The sequence below is a fragment of the Podarcis tiliguerta genome (assembly GCF_965153285.1).
Source record: "Podarcis tiliguerta genome assembly, chromosome: 2".
Lineage (NCBI taxonomy): Eukaryota > Metazoa > Chordata > Lepidosauria > Squamata > Lacertidae > Podarcis > Podarcis tiliguerta.
The window spans coordinates 80,495,719-80,517,198 of NC_139535.1; the positions used below are offsets into that span (position 1 = coordinate 80,495,719).

At 46.0% G+C, this 21,480-nt stretch overlaps 1 protein-coding gene across 3 annotated transcripts in view; it reads left to right on the forward strand.

Moving 5' to 3' along the window:
• Positions 1-21,480, forward strand: part of ADGRE5 (adhesion G protein-coupled receptor E5) — a 44,232-nt gene that overhangs the window by 19,785 nt on the left and 2,967 nt on the right. For 2 of the 3 annotated variants that reach the window (XM_083430762.1, XM_083430764.1), the window contains exons 3-18: positions 906-962; positions 1,863-1,976; positions 2,830-2,964; positions 4,606-4,749; positions 7,756-7,802; positions 9,339-9,431; positions 11,235-11,403; positions 12,228-12,341; positions 15,147-15,376; positions 15,706-15,879; positions 17,490-17,681; positions 18,506-18,726; positions 19,734-19,800; positions 20,411-20,502; positions 20,812-20,980; positions 21,286-21,393. In XM_083430762.1, coding sequence (XP_083286888.1) covers positions 906-962; positions 1,863-1,976; positions 2,830-2,964; positions 4,606-4,749; positions 7,756-7,802; positions 9,339-9,431; positions 11,235-11,403; positions 12,228-12,341; positions 15,147-15,376; positions 15,706-15,879; positions 17,490-17,681; positions 18,506-18,726; positions 19,734-19,800; positions 20,411-20,502; positions 20,812-20,980; positions 21,286-21,393 — 2,126 coding nt within the window. The remainder of the gene's footprint in view (positions 1-905; positions 963-1,862; positions 1,977-2,829; positions 2,965-4,605; positions 4,750-7,755; positions 7,803-9,338; positions 9,432-11,234; positions 11,404-12,227; positions 12,342-15,146; positions 15,377-15,705; positions 15,880-17,489; positions 17,682-18,505; positions 18,727-19,733; positions 19,801-20,410; positions 20,503-20,811; positions 20,981-21,285; positions 21,394-21,480) is intronic. The other variant, XM_083430763.1, reaches the window with a different exon arrangement.

Consider the following 21,480-nt stretch of genomic DNA (forward strand, 5'->3'; position numbering starts at 1 on the left):
TGCATTTTGAGGAAATATCTTTCCATCCATCCATCCATCCATCCATCCATCCTGTGGGTCGGTGGTTTTCATGTCCCAGAGATAAGCAAGTAATTCATTTTGGATGGAGTCACTTCCCCTTGAAGGAGCAAGTGCACATCTTGGGGGCACCCCTGGATACATCTCTTGTCACTAGAGGCCCATGTGTCCTCTGTGGCTAGGAGTACTTTTTACCAGCACCACCTGGTTTACCAAGCCACGGCTGTTCCATATATGTTGAGGATTACTGTATTTTTCTGTCTATAGGACGCCCCCATGTATAAGGACCCCCGCCATTTTTGGGAACTCAATTTTAAGAAAATGAGGGGAGATGGTCCAAAGTTGTTCAGCCTCCCCCCCCCCCCCCCGTAGCTGCGGGCAGAAAACACTCCCTAGATCATTTCCCGCTCACTGCGGCATCAGAGGAAGCCATGTTCCCACCACCAGTGTGCCACTTCTCCCCCCCATGCCACTATCCGTGTATTGGACGACCCCAGTTTTTTGACATGATTGTTGAGTCAAAAAACCTCATCTAATACACGGAAAAATACGGTATTGTTTCCTGGAAAAAAAGAGACTTAAGAATAACTAAATTGCAAACTCTGGCACACTTGAAAGCTTGGATTCTCAAAAAAAATAATGAAAGAAATAAGAGTTCTGGAGTTGCTGCTCCTGCCATAATATATTCTGACTGCAGAATATTTAATTCCCCACCCTGCATGGATGGACTAGTTGTTTTGGAAGTATGTAGTGGGGAAAGGGGAGGTCCGATTTGGGGGAGGTGGGCTTAAGTGTTGTTTCTCTGGAAGGAAGTGAGAAGAATGGGAACTGACTGTATGGCATAAGCAGAGACTCACCAGTTGCTGTTCTCCTCTGTGTCCTAACAGACCACCCACAGAAGGGAAAGGTTGGTGACACCTATAGCTCCGATGAAGATGAGGACGGTAAGTGTTGTGGTAATTAGACTTGCTTCCCAGATCACAGTAGTGATTTTAAAGTAAAATACATTATTTAAAAACTCCCAACAACTTTGCTTTTTCTTTTCTGGCAGTTGCCCACAATGAAGAAACAAAAGCAATTATAGCAACCAGTTGGCCACCTTAAATGATCTGGTCTTAAATATTTATAGAATGTATATGTCATATATTTAATCTTGCCACGCTCAGAACACCTTCTTGGAGCTGCATCCAAAGCCAACAAGCTCCCCTACAGGGGTCTGCAGCTTTTGGCTTGAATAGCAGAGCTAGCCCCAAATTATAGGACCCTGTTTTAACAGGAAATGTTGAATATGAAGTCCCAGGCACACATACCAGAAACCTCCTGCCTCAGTGTTAAGAGAAACATTGCCAACCCTTCGTCCTACTAAGGGCGCTCACTTCCAAGCTCTCAGTATGACTTGATTATTTGTGTGCGGATGTGGGAGGCTACAAAGGAGACACCTCTGCAATGGATGCTTTAGTTTAGTTTCCTGCATTGCAGGGAGTTGGATTGGCTGACCCTCCGGTTCCCTTCCAACTCTACAATTCTAGGATAAAATATTGTGTTCAGCACTCTTGGGTTGGAGCAATCCCGTGACCCAGCTATGACACAGAATCAGATTCCTCGAACCCGGGTCAGAAAACCTTTGACCCTCCAGATGCTGTTGGATCCCAACTCCCATCACCCCGAGTCAGCGTGGCCAACAGTCAGGAATGATGGGAGGTGTAATCCAACAACATCCGGGGGGAGGGGCAACACAGGATCCATACCCTTCAAAGGAGTTCCCAGGCTTCAGCCATTTGATGCATGCAGGAGACGGTTAACAGCCAGATTGCAAAGTGTATCCTTGTTTGTTGCATTCGTAGATGTGGACCTATGCCTTGAGAAGAAATGTGGAGACCATGCCAACTGCAAGAACAACTCCTGTATATGTGTAGATGGATTCGAGAAGGTCCCCGAGAAGGGAAATGCCTGCCAGGGTAAGGGCTTTCTTGCTTGAGATGCAGCATGTTCGCTCCAGGCACGGCAAGGACTTGACATATAGAGCTGAGAGCTACAGCAAGGGCACAAGTCTGGCTGTACATGGGGCTGTGCACAAGTTTTACAACCAGCACCAAACCTAAGTGTACCATCTGGGAATAAAAGAAGGAGGGCTTCTTTCAAGCAAACGCAACACTCCTCTCCTGGGAGTGGGGAGCCTGCACCCCTTAGCCTAAATGGGGAGCCGGTAACTGCTGAAATTTGCTTGTTGGGGGAGATGTCATAATTTAGTCTTCTTAATTTACTTCTGGCAGCTGAGTCTGTAACACAAGAGTGGGGAACGGCACAAAAAGCAGCAATTGCTGCTGCAAAGTGAGGCAAGGAAGACGGCCGCATTGTTTCGCAGCATCCGCATCACAACATCCTCTAGCTGTGCCTCCAGTTCATTACCTTCTCGCTTGTAGCTTCTGTGGCTGAAACTAACCTAAAAACCTGACTTGTTACTCTCTCACCCTCTAAGCTAGAGGTTCCTCGAGTTGTTCCAGATGGCAATTGCCATTGAAATGTGGTGTACTCAGCAGACATCTATTAATGCTAGCCATTTTTTTTACTTGAATGGGAAGCCCTCTTGTCCCTGCTAACAGCCTGGCATGCCAGCTACGATGCTCTTGCAACCCAACACTTGAGAATTGCTGCTCTAAGTGAATGCTAACAGCATGCTTCTTTGAATGGCTTAATCAAGGCGGATTTTCTAGAATGGCTTGCCTTTCTGCAGCCATAAGCAGTTTATGTGATGGCTCAGGTTGGGGGCCAATTTGCGTGTTTCACCTAGAAGCAGATTTCTCATTGCAGACATTGATGAGTGCCAGAAAAACACTTCCATCTGTGGACCTTATGGAAGTTGCATCAACACCAAAGGGGATTACGTTTGTAAATGCAAGCCGGGATTTGTGAAGAGCATACAAGATGACAAAAAGCTATGTAGAGGTACAGCTCAGAGAGAATGCAACATTTCTTTCTTACCCGGCCAAAGGAATGCATGGGCAATGGCACTTCTTCATTTACCACAGAGTTGCAATTAGCTAGTGATGTTAAATATGTTGGGGCCAGAGGATGATCTGAGCACATCTGATGCTAACAGACCTCAGCATGACCAGGACTTGGAATAGAGATTGCTTGGAGGGCTTTCTAAGCCATTCTGAGCTCCCTGGATGAAGTTTGGTGTACAATTCACTGATAAAACATGTGAAGTTGAGCTTCTGTAATGGGCATGTTTGGATATGGAGGATCAATGAGGCCATATTTCATATGACTGTTTGTAACATACCTGTGCACAAACCTACCATATGTAAGATTTCTGTGTTCTTATATCGGTTATGTGATGCCAGAACAATCATCTGCCTTCACTGTCATATGCACTGTTACACATTTTACAGGGATTAAAGCTTTTGTGCATGTAAACTGTGGATTTCTGCATGGCATAATTCACATGCAGTTGCCTCTTGTCAAAACACAGTTTGTAGAGTCTTCCTGGGGCCATATTTCCCAGATGGATTGCCATGTCCTCCCTTTCTGTGAGCCTTTTTGAAGGAAACCTGGCAATAGATGGCTTTAATCTAGGACATTTTTTTTGTCCTTCCTATCTTCTCCAGTATCCTCATTCCCGTCCGTTCAAGAGGTGCTGTAGGGATGAGAAACTTGCTTCTCTTGCCAACTGGGCCAAAACTCAAAGGAGAAGCTGCCATCAGGGTTGACTCCAGTGTACTCAAGAGACTTCCATTGTGTATGTGGAAGTTTGTGCACACAGGGACTTTCCAATCCTATCAACAGGAGAGGATTTGGCATATTCAAATGGGAAGTCCTTGTGTGAAGCATCTTCCAGGCTCAAATAATAATGCGGACCCTTCCTTTGTCAGTATCATTCTCACCCACGTGGCACTGGAAGACCGTCCCACAATAGTTCAGCATCAAGAGGCCCTTCTAATGGAGAACTAGCGCCCAAAGGAACGGTTCAAGGCATATTCATGTGGCTGCACTACACTGCAGATTTTTTGGCACCCAAGTTGAAAACCTATCTTTTCCAGAAAGTCTTTGTAGATGCCTATTTAACTGCACCAAGTCTTAACTCCATCTGTCAATGTTATTTTATTGTTTATTCGTTCTGGATCTGCTGTTGCTGTATTTTTATTTTAAGTCTGTGATTGTGCCCTGGTCTGACAGCATGCTCTGATGAAGGTCAGGTGAGAAATCTAAATAAATACACTGTTTTACAGAATCATCATAAAAATGTTATATTCGGTGATAGTCAACTAAGTTTAACTTAAAGTAGACCTATTGAAATTAATGGGCCTGACTTAGTTGTGTTCGTTAATTTCAGTGGATCTGCTCTGAATAAAACTTAGTTTAATTTCAGCCATGGAATAATGCGGAATGCGTTGCAGCAGAACTGAATTCACACAGTTGCGATTCTATCTAGTTACCTTGTCCCCCAAAGACACCCCCGGTTGGCTCAACAGATTGCTGAATGCTAGGAGACAACTTGGTTGTTTCTTACTTCTTCCTCTCGTTTCCCTTTTTCAGATTTCTTGTTCTCATGTTGTTGTTTCTCTCCCCCGCCCCCCTTTTCAGATATTGATGAATGTAAACAAAATATTTGTCATGAAAGTGCCAAATGTGAAAACGTCGAGGGGAGCTTTCTGTGTACGTGCCCATCAGGATATTTCCAGTATATGGATGTTGGACCTTTGGGTAAAAACATCACAAAATGCAAAGGTAAATTCTGGTGGAAGAGGCTAGGAAATGGGGGAGAGGGCAGGGGGCCATGTTCTAAGGGAAGGGGGGAGGCTGACATTGTCAAAGGCCACGATGTGTAATAACAGAGACCTAGAGTCTAGATAATGCAGGGTGGGGCGATGCATACATTTGCATTCTGTTCTTGCTTTACTGTAGCTCTATTCGTTGGTTTAAAAAATCCACATAGAAAGAAATGCAGAAAAGGTCCATTGATTACTTCAGTACACTGAAAACACTTACCTTGCCTTCCTTGCCTCAGTCACTGGCTCCCTGCATGCGAAGACAATTTGATTCCAGATGTGTTAACAGTGATCATTTTCTGCTCAGACAACATCTAACTAGGCTACCCAGGTGCATTATTTCCTTACAACTTCCATCAACGGCTCATCTCCACAGGGGTGTCTAGTTTCCACTCCCCTGGAACTCTGCTTTGACAGATTCCCCTTCCAGCCTGAGTGATTGACTGACAACAATTAACCACCCTCTGCTCTCCACTTCTTCAGGCTCCTTCAGACCAGGCAGGGATGAGGAGCTTTGTTTCAGCAGCACTCCCGGGGCTTGTGGCTCCAGAACGGCCAATCCTTGCTGTGTAGGGCCTGTATGGCCAGGACAGCCAGGTGTATCCCAGGGGAAAGAGGCCTTTTGCCAGCACTCTTCCCACATCCCCAGGTGTGTGCAGCAGCACTAAGCCGGGAACTCAGCAAACCACAACGGGAGGCCACACGCCGCCCTTGAAGAGGGGAGCCTGGTGGGAAGGATGCAGAGTGGGAGGGGTAGAATGGGGAGCCAGTCTGGATGGGGAGGAGCAGAAGAGGAGGGTAGGCCTCTGCAAGTGGTTAGGCCAGACATCTGATAAGGGCTGTCTGTCCTGTTCCCTGGCAGCCCAGTGAGTGAGGAGGAGGCTAGAAAGAAGAAGAGAAGGAAGGGGGTAGCAGAAACAGAGAGAAAGGGGTATGCCAGCATGTGGGCCCCAGCTAAAAGAAGGATCTCCATCTTTCCCTTCGTGTGCTGTCGCAGTTCCCAGCCCGTCCTTTAAAAGTTGGGGCTAACTCCTCCACCGCTGTGGCCAGCATTTGAAAGCATGGAAACAAGGTTCCATGGCTGTGAGTTCTTGTAGTCTGAATTCGTCCACATGTGCTGGAACCTGTAGGTCATTTCTAAACAACAGACAGCATTCGCCAGTGGATTTATTTTATCCTTTTCTTGATCAAGGGTGGATTCAGGAGAGACCAAGGGAAGTACTTCTTCACACGGCATCGTGGCTTTTGCTTCCGCAAGAGGCAGTCGTGGGTGGCTTTAAAAGAGCATCAATAATAATAATAATAATAATAATAATATTTTTTTATTTATACCCCGCCCTTCCCGGTTCAAAAACTGGGCTCAGGGCTGCTAACAACAAATTTAAAACACTTAATTGTAAAAGCAGCATAAAATACAGTATAAAAACATGAATAACAATAAAATTCAAAGTTCAGAAATCAATTTAGGGGAAATCCATCTAATAAGCATTAGATAATCACCAGGGCTAGCTGGCTGAATTAGTCCTACTTGGGCCAGCGAGGAGGCCAGGGGGGAATAAAAGGGGAGGGGGAGGGAAGAGAAGGGAAATAAAAGATCAGGCTGAATTCAAATTAAAGGCCAGGTGGAATAGCTCTGCCTTACAGGCCCGACAGAAGGAGGTTAAATCCTGAAGGGCCCTAGTCTCATGGGCCAGAGCATTCCACCAGGTCGGAGCCATCACTGAAAAGGCCCTGGCCCTGGTGGAGGATAGTCTGACTTCCTTAGGGCCCGGGACCTCTAAACTATGGTTATTCATGGACCTTAAGGTCCTCTGCGGGGCATTAGACAAATTCATGGAGGGGAGAAGGCTATGGGAGGCTCCTAGCTATGGCGGCTACGTTCTCCCTCCACTGTTGGAGGCAGTATGCCTCTGAATGCCAGTGGCTGGGAATCGCAGCCAGGCAGAGCACTGCTTTGCTCAGCTGCTGCTTTGGGGCTTCCCATAGGCATTGTGTGAGAACAGGGTATTGGACTAGATGGGCCATCCAGGAGGCTCTCTGTAGGTTCTTAATGTTCTCCCAATATGTTATTTTACTCTTTTCTAAGAAACAAAACCAAGCCGGCTGGGGAAAGACCCAGAGCTGGAGAGGGGAGTGGAGGTGGGTGGGAAGGAGAATCTTTCACTTTGAAAAACAGAATGTTGCTTTCAATCACAGTGAATTATTTTCCCACTGTGCTCTAGTCACAGTGACTTGGGGGATAGCACCTCCTCCATGTCCCCATTTTTGCCCACAAAAAGGAGGGGAGAAAATTTACCCCCCCCCAAAGTAAAGTCTGCCATTGCAGAAGAAGCACCACATATATATATTTCCGAGATTTGACAGGCTTTGTCCCCACAGAAGGAGCAGCTAGGCCTGCGATTTGCATCCAATTCTGGCAGAAAATAACAAAGTTAGGGACTTTTATTCTTTAATAAAAAAGCAACCTTTAAATGTTCCCTAAACAAAAAACCTTTGGATGGATCTACCTGAAATTTGGCAGGCTTAACCCACTGTTCATTTTCCTGCAAATTTCATCCATTTATGTGAAAAGGGAAAGAAATTATAGTTATTTTTATATTCCCCATTATAGTCAACGGGGACAAAGCAGAGCTTTGGATTTAACAGATCAGTTTTGGACCTAAAAAGTGAATTAAATTGGAATGACACAGAGCAGATTTGAAGTAGACCAATCTGCTTCCAAGCACTACAGAAAGAAGCTGAATCTTGTGGTCGCTGCATGGCCCTAATACATATCCGTTGTTTGGTTCAGACATATTTAGCTACTGCCACTCAAACAGGAGCTGCTGTAGCCATTATGGGTTACTCAGTAGAAGGAACAATGTATTGTGCCCCTGGCTCTCAAAAACAGCAAGCAGAATGTGAAAGGCTTTTTGGAAAGGGATGGAGAGCAATACCTTCTGATAATTTGTCCTTCTTTCCCCAGAATTCAGCTGCCCGGAGCCTTCAAGTGATAACTGTTCAGATGAACAGGTGAGTCCCTAACATTGGACCTTGGAAATCAAGACCAAATTAATGACATGCATAGGCTTTCTACTGACTTGGGTAATTGGCTGCTGTGTCGAGAACTGCATATATCTGGTTATTTGAAAAAAGAACCAAATCCATCAAAATTATCTAAGGAAAGCTGCATTACATTGCATGTATAAATGATACAAATTGTGGATATAGTGTTTAATTGGCATACTTTACATTAGCTATGGGAAGAGGCAAAAAGTTGTTCATGGCACCCTGTAACCATTGGAAACTTGGTTGCTGTCATACACTGATGGTGGAAATTCCCTTGAGGTACTTCCCACATACACTTAATCATGTTTGCACTGCCATGTTAAGGACTAGAAACTTTACCAAAAAAAAAAAAAACTTAGCTGAGATTCTCAGGAAGCTACATTTCTATAGAAAGTCCTGTCCTGTTTGTCCATTGAGACAGGGCAGAGGGGGATATTCATGACTTTTAAAATAAGAGCTTGTGGAATTTAAACCCCAGGAATTTCCTACAAAGATAATTAGGTAAAGGTAAAGGGACCCCTGACCATTAGGTCCAGTCGTGACCGACTCTGGGGTTGCAGCGCTCATCTTGCTTTATTGGCCGAGGGAGACAGCATACAGCGTACAGCTCATCATGTGGTACAGCTGGTCATGTGGCCAGCATGACTAAGCCGCTTCTGGTGAACCAGAGCAGCGCAGAGAAACGCGTGTATCTTCCCACCGGAGCGGTACCTATTTATCTACTTGCACTTTGACGTGCTTTTGAACTGCTAGGTTGGCAGGAGCAGGGACCGAGCAACGGGAGCTCACCCCATCGTGGGGATTCGAACCGCCAACCTTCTGATCTGCAAGTCCTAGGCTCTGTGGTTTAACCCACAGCGCCAACCTTCATGCTAATGCCCATGAAACTACCAATCCATCCAAAGGCTTTACGTTTCAGCTGTGGGGTAACAATTAATCCATGAGTTATGTAGCCACAGAATTAAAACATCTGTGATTTGCTTCCCTGAAAGCATCCTCATAAAGCCCCAGCTTAGTGAAAGTGGGAATGTTTAAACTACTTTAGAGGGAAATTTGAGCATTGCTGTTAAATGTCAACAAAATACTGGCTGTCACTTTGTGCCCACTTGTCCTAAATAGGTGTTGTGCGCATGTAGCTGTGTGCTGGATTATAGCCATTTGTCTTGAATCTCGCTCTCTGCATTTCCTAGGGCCTCTTTCCTCTTGCGTTTGTGACGCAGCTGCTCAGTCCACAGCATTAGCCCTTTGCAGCTTCCCTCCCAATGCAAAGAGCTGTTGTGGGGGCCGTCTGTTCAGTCTGGGACTGAGGCCGGGGCAAAGGACTTAAAGTACGTCTCATGCCATGATCCTGATCTGGATCAGAGTCTCCTGGCGCCAGCTGTTTGTTATTTTAAAAATCAAGTGTACCAGCACTAAAGAGATGTGAATGCTGCTTCCTTGCTTGGCCCGTAGGCTTAAACAGGCGCAGCAATTTAAAGTTTTGTGGGGATTGTTTTCCAGGCACTCCTCTGTGACTTCAGAGCAAAAAGGAAGCATCTCTGCGATTCATTGCTGGAAATGCAAGGGGCAACAGACGCAAAGAAGCAGCTGCAGGTATGTTTCAAGCTGGTTTCTCCTTTGCCTTCTCTAACACTTGCCTTTGCTCCAAAGGTCAGAGCTGCAGGGCTTAGCAGAATGTGCTGCTCTAAAAATAAGTGGAAACAGAGGCCAACAAGTAGTGCTTTCTAGCCAACCATCACTTCCCTGTAAGAAAAATGGTGCTTCATACATTTTCCATGAGGAGCGGATAGGTTTTCCCACTGAAGCAGTAATTGCAACAAATGGGGAGTCTCTGCAGGGTGTAGCCATATTTCACAAGTCTGCACAGTGCAGGAACACGTGCAAATGTTGCACATGAAGCTGCCTTTAAGACCATTTTAGTAAGTGACTCTCAAATACACACACACATATGTGTGTATATATATATATATGCGCATTTCCTGCCCCTGTAGAGCAAGCGAATGAGGGAAAGCATTTTTTTTTTAATGACCTGGTTCTACTTTCCATTTCACACTAACAATATTTGCAAGTGAAACATCCCAGACCAAAAGGTTGTCTAAACAAAATGGTTGTGGTCTAGTTTTGGGTGCAGGACCTGTGAGCCCTGCAGACATTGCTTTTGAAATCAGCAGCTACATCACAGACCACTGGCCATGTTGACTGGGACTGACGGGCATTGGGGTCCAACAACATCTGGAGGGCCAGAGACACTGGTGCTGGGAATGTTTAGCAATGGGTCAGATAGTGCTGTATTTTGGTATTATTATTCTATCAGTGATTAAAGATTCTTCTTAAATCTTAAGGGCAAAATTTCATTCAGTTTTCAGCCATGCACATGTGCAGCTGTGCTTTTCTTCTCACACACGCTGGTTGTGACCTTCTCTTCACCGGCTGTTCTGCCTTAATGCCCTCTCTGCTCCAGCAGCAGTTTTTCCATTTATTTTACTTTATTTATTGCTGAACTATACACAGCCTTTTAGGACATGAGTGGTATACAAAATTTTGGGCCGCCTCCAATGTTAGTCCTACTCAGAGCATACCAATTGAAATGATTGGATATGACTGACTGAGGTCCAGTCATTTCAAAGGATCTTCTCTTGAGTATAATTTAGCTGGAAACAACCCTTCATAAGTTGTCGTCATCATCCAGTTAAAGCCATATTGTTCTGACTTAATCCTAAATAATAGCAGCTAAACACCACCACCAGCAGCCATTAAAGAAGTATACTGAAACAAAAACATTTTAAGTTTACATTCCCTACCACCGCGCTGTGTACATGTTTATGGAGCCCTCCATCCTCCCTGTACTCATGAAAATGTTTGCACAATATTGGCAAGACCAGTTCAGTTTACAGGGCTGAATTAGATCAATCCCAGCTGCGTCAATTTTTGTTTATTTATGAGCATTAAAAAAAATGGGAGAGGAGGTTGGACAAGCTTCAACTAGTAGTCGGTAGACAAAACTTCTATTCGCTCATCAAAATTTGGTGCATTTCCATTGGTAGCTAAGAGGTTAACAATAAGCCACCATTGGAACAATTAAGTACCAGAAAGCTATTGCTGTTCACAACATGAGCCAAAATAAACATTACTACTTTAGTCAATTGTATTTCTTCTGAAATGCAAAATATCAAGTGAGATAACACTCAGACCATATGCTGGAGGTGTAAATGACTCTCAGACTTTGAAAAGCTAGTATTAGTTGATCAAGTTCATTAATTTTGTTGAATTAATTAAGCAAAATAATTCAAATTTAATTTTGAATAAATGTGCAAATAATTGTTCCTGTATTGAACTGCCATAATGGTGGCAGCTTTTTCCCTTGAGAGCTGATGACATCCTATCTTCCTTCTCAAGAGTCTGCTGGCACTGCTGGATGACCTCGTGGCTCTGATGCCAAATGGGAACAAGGAGCAAGGGCACCGTTTCGTCACTGAGATGATGGAAACTGTGGAGGTCCTGCTCAGAGTTCTAGCATTCACTTTACCCAAAAACACTGTGAGCACCGGGAGCAGCAATGGAACAGGTTGGTGTGCAGAGTGTTTGCAGGTGACCTGAGGGCTCCCTTGGTGACAGAGGTTGGGATTTTCCTGCCCCCCCCCCCATTGCATGTGTATCTACCCTATCTCCCAGGCGTAGCCTTCCAGATGTTGTTGGGACTCCAACTCCCATCAGCCCCAGCATGCATGACCCAATGACCAAGAATGATGGCTATTGGAGTCCCTAAGGCACCTGAAGGGCACCATGTTGGCTCCCTTGGCTGTGCACCCTGTGACCCTTTCAGGGTGGGTGAAATATACTCAGAGTCGCAATGCTCTTTATTCAGCTCATAGTGGTGAGGAGGAATGAATGAAAGTCCCCTCAAAGTATCTGCTTTATATACATTATTTACACAATGGGCTGCACATGATTGGCTAATTCTGGAATTCTACTGTAAGCCAATCAGGTTGTGGATTCACTTTATCTGGAGCATGATTGGGTGGTTCCTGCCAACCAATCATACTGCTGCATTGTTCTAGGACCAATCAGACTGCTGCATTCTGAATCCTATTGTTCTAGGACCAATCAGACTGCTGCAATTTGGATCCTATTGTTCTAGGACCAATCAGACTGCTGCAGTTTGCATCCTATTCAACTCAGTACATAACAGTGGGAAAGGCTGGCGCTGGAATCATCAGGAACGTTCTTCCCTCCTTTCCCAGTTTTTTTTTTTGTGGCATGCAAGATCTTTCCCATACTGGGAGAGACTACAAGTGGAGTAGCTTTTGAGGAAAGTGACACATGTTCCTGGGGTGTTGTCTTTTCTGCTGGCTGTCAAACTCGGCCTGGGTTTTTTTCCGTTCACTCCAGAGTTGACCATGGACATCAGGACAGCTGGGAACCAAAGCCAGAGCTCAGCATGGCTGCTGCAGGATTCTATCCAAATGAAGCTAAACTGGGAAGCAGCAAGCAAAGAAGGTGAAGGTAAGGGAACCCCATGTAGACCACAAAGGGGCTGGAGTGCAGATTCAGCTGTGGCCCACAGCAAGAGGCCTTCAGCTGACAGGAAAAGCCGGGAAGAGGCAATGGAGAAGAGCTAGCTTCCCTGAGGATGCAGCTTCAACGGCCAGGCTTTGTATTTTGTGGTGGGGTAGGGCGATAGAGATGGGGAATCCACATTTCAATGCACAGCTAATTTATGTGTGTTCACCATCTGCAGGTGATGTCCACATGCAAACAAGCCTGTGTATGCCTGTGGAGCTCCATAACTAGATCAGAACAATGCCATTTCATTTTATTGTTACTATTTTGAATGGTACTGTTTTGTATATTGAATTTCATCTCATAAACTAACTTGAGGGCTGCCAGGTCATATGTTTAATATCTCCTCCTCATCTGCTTGGGGTGATGGAATGCAGCGCTTAGAAATCCCTATGCCAGAGAGTCAACCTGAGGCGCCTGCATCTTGTTTTACAAAGAATGCAAAGTTTCCCCAGTGCCAGGGATGGGGAGCCTGTGGCTCTCTCGAGGTTGTTTCAGCCCCCCACCAGCACTAGTTAACATGGCCTGTGGTCAGGGATGATGGGACTTGTAGTCCAACAGCAATTGGAGAACCACAGGTTCTCCACAAATAGCTCTATTGCTGTCAAGGTGTGGGATGCAGGTGGTGAAAGCTTAAGAGCAGCTCCTTCGATAGCCAGTCTAAATATGTGTTGGGAGAAGCAGAAGTGCTTGGGGCATTTCAACTTAATGAGACAAAAAAGAAAAAGGCAACTGAATGGAAAGACCTGTTAAAAAACTTTATTTTAAGAAAAACAAATGGTATGGAGATATTTGCCCCCGTCCTTCCTCTCTCATAATAAGGGTTACCAATAGGATTGTCAGAATATTTAGGGTGGGCAAAAGGGAGTATTCTTCTTCACATAGCATATACATAATTCAGGAACTTCCTACATAGTGGGTCCACCATTGATAGCAAAATGCAACTTCCGTGTTCAGAAGCTCTGAATGCGTACCACATCCCAAACAAGAGTAGACTCTTAGCGCCCCAGAGGCATGGGCTTCTGAGGAGCCATCTTTTTGCAGCAGTGGCCAGGCAGGTGCTCTGAGGATCCCATAAACAGAGGAAGAAGGAATTAATTCTCTTCTCTTGCTCATACACACCATCTACAATTCCAAATGCTGGACTAGATGCACCTTCAGCCTGCATAGGAAACTGTTTTACACTGTTCAGGGCCATTGGTCCTTCCAGCTCAGCACTGTCTGCACCCAAAGTGGGGAATCAGGGCTTCTCTGTCTAGCCTTTGAAACTTTCCCACGCTGGTCCTGTTTGGTACCCTGATTGTTTTTGCCTCGCCGGAATGTGTCCTTGAACTCTTGATAATGAATCTTCCTTGGCTGGCTGGAGGGGGTGTGTGTATAGAAACTAGTCTACTATACAAAGGTGAAATTTGCATTCATTGCTCCACACACTTTCCCCTCTGGCCTCACCAGCTAGTCACACCAGTGAGTACTTAATTCTCCTGAGGCAAGGAAGAAGGGCTACCCCTATGCTATCCATATAATCAGTTATCAGTAATCAATATATTCACATATGCTCACACATAATCAGGGCTTACAGTATTTTATAATCCATTTTGAATCAAAGGGAAGCTGTGCCTTAGCTAACTGCCTACTGCTTGAAACAGCAAAATTAGGAGCCGACCTTTCCCCTACAAACATCCGTGTACCCTGGACAAGGGGAAGACGTGAATCAGAGATTCTGGTACAAAATCCCCTCAGATACAGGCTAAATTAATCCACAGAACAGGAAGAGCAAAACCACAAAATCTCCAAAATTCCCTGTCCTGTCATAATTAGGCGAGAGGTTAGACAGAGCATCACTGCAAGCAACGGAAAGCAGAACTAGAACTCTATGCTTGACCAGTGCTTGACCAGGAGCTGGAAGCATGGCAAGAAGCTTGCTAATTGGCTAATTTCGCTGCTCAGGTATAAAGACCTCTGGATTTCTGTCAATCGGGCTCCCAGTTGCTTTTGGAAGAGATTCCAAACTGGGTCCTTATTGCCTGGTAATAAACTTCACCTTCTAATTCTCCATTGCTGAGTCTGCCTGATCCTTATTGGCGCCAAGAGAGTACCCGCTTACGTTCACGTGCTTCATTCCCTTAGGTTATCTAGGCAGAAATGAGGCCCTCAGGCTGTAAAAGGTTTTCCATCCCTGGTTGACAACTAACTGGCAGTGGCTTTCCAGAGTTTTGTACCTGGAGATGCCAAGGATTGAATCTGAGACCTCCTGCATGCATAATAGGTTCCCTGCAACTGAGTTACAGCAACCCTTCCTTAGCCACAGCTTGGTCCAAGGCAGTTTGTACATTTTTAAAGGGAAGCAGAGGGAGCCTTCCCTGTGTTGATATTTCTTAGGCCTAGTCCACACATGCAGCACAATAGGGTGAAAGAACAGACCATACCACAAAATTGTGGGTGGGGATGTGTCCCCACCTCCCATAATGTAAAATATTCCCTGTAAAAAAACATTTTTTAAGCATATGGAGCAAGTGGGAGGCTGCACCCCAACCCAATTCCTGCTGTTCTAGTTGCAGTGTTTTTTCCTCTACAAAGAGCGCAACTCAAAATTCTGATATCCCACTACTGCAAAATAAAACAGCAGAGTCTTTTCTCCCCTTTCAGGATTCTTGTCACCTCATTCTACTGCGTATAAAGGCCTTTAGTTTTCATCATACCAGCACCTGTTTAGTTCTTCAGTTCCGACTAACATTTTTCTCTTTTCAGCTTTGGGCCTGGCCGGCCTTCTCTCCTACCACAGGCTGGGGCCCATCCTGGCTGATGCTCACGTTGAAGGGAAAGAATGGGAGCAAGTGGGGAAGTCCCCACAATGTGCAAAGGTGCCAGGCAAGCCCAACTATGAGGTCCTGTCCACGGTGGCCTCTGCTTTTGTGGGCCACAACGAAACCACAGCCTTGAGGGCCCCTGTCTTTTTCAACTTCAGTCACCGGAGAGCAGTGAGTACATAATTCCCTCTTTGCCCTCCCTAGCACCAGCCATCTCCAATACTCTGTGCAGGCCATTTCTCTGTCCAACCTCGCCCTTTTACACGAGGAAGCAGACGTGCCAGAAAAGAAGGGCCTTCTCAGTCCTCTTCTGTCCATCTCCCATGAGCAGATGTTGACATCTCATTGATCCATATTATCAGCATTAAGTTCAGACTGTTTATGCTTCCTCCCATTCTGTGTACATGTACACATTTGTAGAATCAAGTTACCGAGAATACTACTCCATTGCTCCTAACCTCCAGGTACCTCAAGATGCTTCCCTCCCACTTTCTTCTTAGGAATCAAAGCCTGACCTGCAGGTGATTTGTGCCTTTTGGAAGCCTGTCAATGGCAGTGGGCACTGGTCTCAAGAAGGCTGCACACGCCTGGACACCAGCACTGACACCAGCACACACTGCCAGTGCGACCACCTCACCAGCTTTGCTGTCCTCATGGCCTTCTATGATGTGGAGGTGAGTCCAAAAGCCCTTTCATTTTCCTGGCCACTGACACATCATCTTCCCATGTACTGCAGTCAGGAGGAGACATTAGAGTGGGTTGTATCCAACACTGCATGAGTGGACTTCACTTTCTCCCCCTGTATGCACTCAAAATATTTCCCAGAGTCCCCCAAACCTCTGGAGCAAAGTTTTGAGGATTACAGTGGGGAGAAGAGGAAGGGGAAGTCCTGTTGCATAAGCAGAAACCTGTTTTGCTCCTGCAACAGCAGTGTTGGATGCAATTCAGAGACTTGACATAAGCTTGAGAGAGGTGGAGTGACAGAGACATTACAAGAAGTGCCAAAGTGAACATGATTGATTCACTATTTGTGTTCCTAGAGGAAAAAATCTAAAGGGAAAACTTGCACACCTTTTCCTGTGCTGGACTGTGTGCATCCCACACATACTGAGTGACCACAGCGGTATCACAGGGGAGATGTAGATCTTCCATTTTTGTATGTTATACCACAAATGTGTGGGAAGCAGAGAGCTGTCCTTGCTGTTTGAGGGCTGCATCTGAAGTCGCCCTGAAGGAGCTGACTTTGCAGGGATATGAGAGTTTCTTCTCTTGATGTCACACCAGCAGCGCAGATAATGGATGTGCATCAGATGGCTTTTTAGCAGACACAGAGTCAGCTGCTTGACTCACACAAGCACCTGCTGGGGTCCGTGGGGTGAAGCGCCGGCTGGAGGCATGGCCTGCTACGTTTCTTAGTGTTGTGCACATGTTCAAGCCTGCACACAAGGCAGAAACCAACGACGAGAAATGGGGGGGGGGGGGACTGTGAGGGTAGTGGCATTTTTTTAACGGTGGGAAGCAGAGGACACTTGCCTCAGCAACAGCTTCTGGAGCAATTTCCTCGCTTGCTGCTTGCCTGCCCTTCCATTTCCCAGCCCAGAGACGCCTCTGGCCCTGCAGATGTTGCTGAACTCCCTCAGGCAGCACAACTAGTCATCAAGGGGGAGATATTTGAGGCACCACAGGCTCCCTACCTGTGCTCTAGGCTACTTACATGGGGCCTAATCCTCCACTGTGAAGGCCAGGGAGTTCAAGATCAGCATGGCAACAGCAGGAGGAAGCAGAGATGCTAGCTGGGTAGAGAGTAAGGACTGGGGGACGACTCAGAGGAGACACTTGTGCTCCTGGCTTTGGCTCAGCTCACTTGGGAGCATGAAGACAAGAGGTAAGGAGGGAGTGTATGCAGTGACTAGAGGGGAAAGAGAGAGGCTGCAGGTCCTCTGAAGCCCAAGGACTCACAACTGTTTGAGGCTAGATCAGAACCAAGACTAGGAGTTATGGTCCATGGTGTTTTGTGGAGAAGATGGAGGAGTCAAAGCAGGTTGTCCAAAGAGCAAGGAGAGGTTCAGCCTAGATAACAGGACTTCTGACCCTTCTTCCCATGGAATTTTCCAGTGGCTTCAACACATTTCCTCCTAGATACTAGGAACTGAGGCTGCATTTCAGCTTATTATTATCATAAGTGTTTTTGGTGGGGAGGTCCTTTTTGGGTAATCAGCTGGTTATGCCAAATTTCCCGACTTGGCTTGTATTGCATGGGCTCAATCTTTTGTCATTGTGGCAGGACTGGGGCCTGGATATCATCACCAAGATTGGGCTGGTTGTGTCTCTGATCTGCCTGTTCCTGTCCATCCTCACCTTCCTGTTCTGCCGGGCCATCCGAGGTATCCGCACCACCATCCACCTCCACCTTTGCCTGGCCCTCTTCGTTGGCTACGTCATATTCCTCATGGGCGCTGGGAACACTGGCAACCAGGTAACTGGCCAGGATTGGCCTGCTAGCATGCACACAGGGAGCTATTTGACCAGAGCTTCTCCAAGGGAAACAATTGGGAGTGGGGGTGAATGGGTAGCCCAGGGCCATTTGATAGCACACCTGTTGACAGGGGGGAGCTTCTGGCTTTACTCAGGCTAGTGAGCATCCCTTGACTACAGCCCTTGCTGACAGCATTACAAAGACCCTGTGCTTGGGAGCAGGAAGCTAAGGAGACTAAGGAACTGATGGCTACAGCAGGCTGTAGGATGTGGCAATGATGTGGTGGGAACAGGAAGCACCTTGCAATTCCTGTTTTGTCATATTTCCATTTTTGCCTCTCCCTCTGTGTGTGAGGGTCTCCCGCTGTGGGACAGCTTTATAGGATAGGGACACCAAGCTGAAGGAGAAGCAAAGAATGTTTTTTGCAGAAGGTGAAGAGGTGGAGGGACAAAAGTGCAAGGCACTTGGCTCAACCTGTTCCCCTTGCATCACCATCATGTCCAAAGCTGATGATAGAAACAAGCTGCATTGTGAAACCTCTATCAAAACGGCAGGGGCATTTGCCAGAAAGGCAGTTTGTGTCACAATGTCAAACTGCAGCTGCCATATCACTTAGAGGCAAGGGAAGGGGTGCTTGATACCGTGGCGTGGTAGCAGATCTTCAGTATGGACCATTTCAGTTTGCAAAGTACCAATTCAAGTTCTTCCCCAAACAAGTAGGCAGCTGGATTTTCCTCCCTTTGGATTTAGGCACCTTATGCATTCCCCCCCCCCAACAAGTAGCCCCTTTCACAATCTCCCCCTGGCTCTGTCTCCCCTCCCAGACAACTTGTGCTGTAGTGGCTGGGCTGTTGCATTTCTTCTTCCTCTCGGTCTTCTGCTGGATGCTGCTGGAAGGCATGGAGCTCTACCTGATGGTTGTCAAGGTCTTCAATACTCACAGCCTCCGGCACTGGCACATCTTCCTTGTAGGATATGGAATCCCAGCCATCGTGGTGGGCATCTCAGCTGCTGTCAATAGCGAGGGCTATGGCAACCTAAGAAAGTAAGTCCTGGGGTTTTGGTGTGCACCCATGTGAACTAGGGAGTAACTGTCCAGTAGAACTCAGGATACCAGATCCGGAATAGAAATGGGGACAGCTAGGTAGCATGTTAGTAGTGTGTAATAAAAATGTTTTATTTTATACTGAGGTAAGAGGGCTCAGCATGGACAAGCAAAGCACAGCTGCTGTTCTGGAGCACCAAGCCTCTGTATGTGCATCTGAAATATCAGGTTCTCAGCTTTGGAGTACTCGTTGATCCAGCTTGAGGCACAGGTGGCATGGAAGGCCTTTCTAGCAGCGTATACTACTTTGCCAACAGCAACCCCTGCAGGGCAGGGAGTGTTTTTGCACTAGGTATTCCAGAGTCTGGTACAATTTCATTTAAAGTACTCTAATGGGGTCACCCTTGAAAACAGTCGGGAAAAGCTAAGTAGCTCAAAATGTAGCAGCCAAAATTTTGATTAGGGACAAGGTATGAGATCACACCTCGCCAGATTTGAGAAATGTATGTACATTGCTTATTGGTTTACTTCCAAGCTCAACTCAAGATGCTGGTTTTGACATTTAAAGCCCTTCATAGTTTGGGACCTGTAAACCTTAAGGACAACCTTCTCCCACATCATACTGACTGTGTTAAAAATTCCATGAAGGACGTTCTCAGTGTATACTAGCAATAGGTGGCAGCAAAGCAGAGGAGCTTCTCATTTGTAGCACTCCAGAAATATGGGGCAGCAACCATATTTCGATCATTTCATGCTTTTAATTGCTTGTATTTTGAAAAGTATTGGGAAGTTATATTTCCTACAGCTGTATTTTAAAATACATTGTAAATTGCCATGGGATAAATAATCATGTAGTATACAAATAGCTGAAATAAATAAATGTTTAGGAGTGAGATCACATGTGAAGGACAGTGCTTTTCTAAGGGGACGGGGGAAACAGATTCATAATACGCAGAAGGTAAGACAGTTCGATCCCAAACGATTCACCCTCTGCCTTTCCCCTACAGCTGCTGGCTTAAAATGGATAAAGGGTTCCTCTGGAGCTTCCTGGCCCCCGTTGCCCTCATCATCATGGTAAGCTTAATGCATCCCAGGAATAGCCATTTAGTCTTCTTTCCCTGATGACAATCTTTACCCTTTCCTTGCATGTATTAGCACACTTCTATCCAATCCAATCCAACCCTTACAAAGGCATCAGTGAGTGGTGGTTGGTTTTCTTTATTCAACTTTGGATGCAATTCTCTACCTACTGCTTTGAATCCATTTCTCAGCTGTCTGCAGTTCACTTTCCCCACACAGGCAACCAGAACTGCCTTGAGTCTCAGCTCCAACCACTTTCCAAAGGCATGGCTTCCAGAGATTAGGGGTGGAGAGAGATTTTATGTATATCAGGGAACATTTTTTTCCAGCCAAGCTGTCTTTCGTGACAGATAGTACTCACCAAAGTAGCTAAACTCCATTTCAATCATCCAGGCAGCCCAACTATTTGATCCATGAGTTTTGGCTTACACAGATTTGTATGGGGAAATTGTGTACATTGTGTGTGGGGAAACTGATTCCCCCCCCCCCCTTCTGCATGTACTTTTGGAAGGTAGAAAAACATGTGTGTGCAGCAGATGCAGCCCAAAGACCAGCTCTTATCTCTGTGTCTTGCTAACTTCCATCTCCCATCTTTTCCGCACAGCTGAATGCCGTTGTCTTTGTGGTTACTGTCTGGAAGCTCTCTCAGAAGTTTGCCGATATCAATCCCGATATGAGTAAACTAAAAAAGCAGAGGTAAGCAGCCACAGAGTCCCCCTGGAGTCTAAGACATCAGGCAATAACTAGCAAGAGACAGTAACAGCCCTTCCATGTAGCAGTAAGATTATGCTAAACAGTTTACTGGGCTGATTGGTGGAAAGGGATGTGATATATTTTTCAAAACTACACTAATTCTACCTTGGCTGTGAACAAGTGAAACACACGCTGTTATTCTAGGACTGTCTCAAGTTGCAGGCCCTCTCTAGCTCCTCTGTCGAGGCTAATCCTGACTGTGTCCTCCACAAGTCAGCAAATAAATTGTTTCTTTTCTTCTCATCCCTGCAGGGTACTCACAATCACAGCCATTGCCCAGCTTTGTATTCTGGGTACCACCTGGGTCTTTGGCCTGTTTCAATTCAGCAATCAAACCCTCGTCATGTCTTATATCTTCACTATCCTCAACAGCCTGCAAGGACTTTTTATCTTCCTCCTGCATTGTCTGCTCAAGAAACAGGTACCTGCAGTAGGAGAAAGGCAAATGGGTGGGAAACCATCTCCTGTACTGCAGTGCCATACACAGTTACCTGAGAGTAAATCCCATTAAACGCAGTAGGACTTACTTATGGAAAAATGCACATAGGATTGGCACTGCAAGTTTGACAAAGGGTGGTTTGGGCAGGTTGGGGCTGGGACATGAAACCCAAAAGGCAAATGCTTATGTTTGTCTGGCTGTAGAAAGGGTACCATACAAACATCAGAACACCATGAAGACAATTAACAACATGAGCCTGTCAGCTGCAATTTTACTTTTGTGTCTAGGTGCGTGATGATTACTACCGCTGGTTCTGCAAGGACAAACATGGCAAGCCCCACAGCAGTGACAAGTATTCCAACTTCAGCTCCACAGTGGGTTCCAACACATTACAGGTAAGCGAACACAGCAGGTGCTGTGGCATAACCCCCCCCCCCCAGATCATCACTCTTCCCGTCAAGCTTGCAGTTGCCCTACAACAA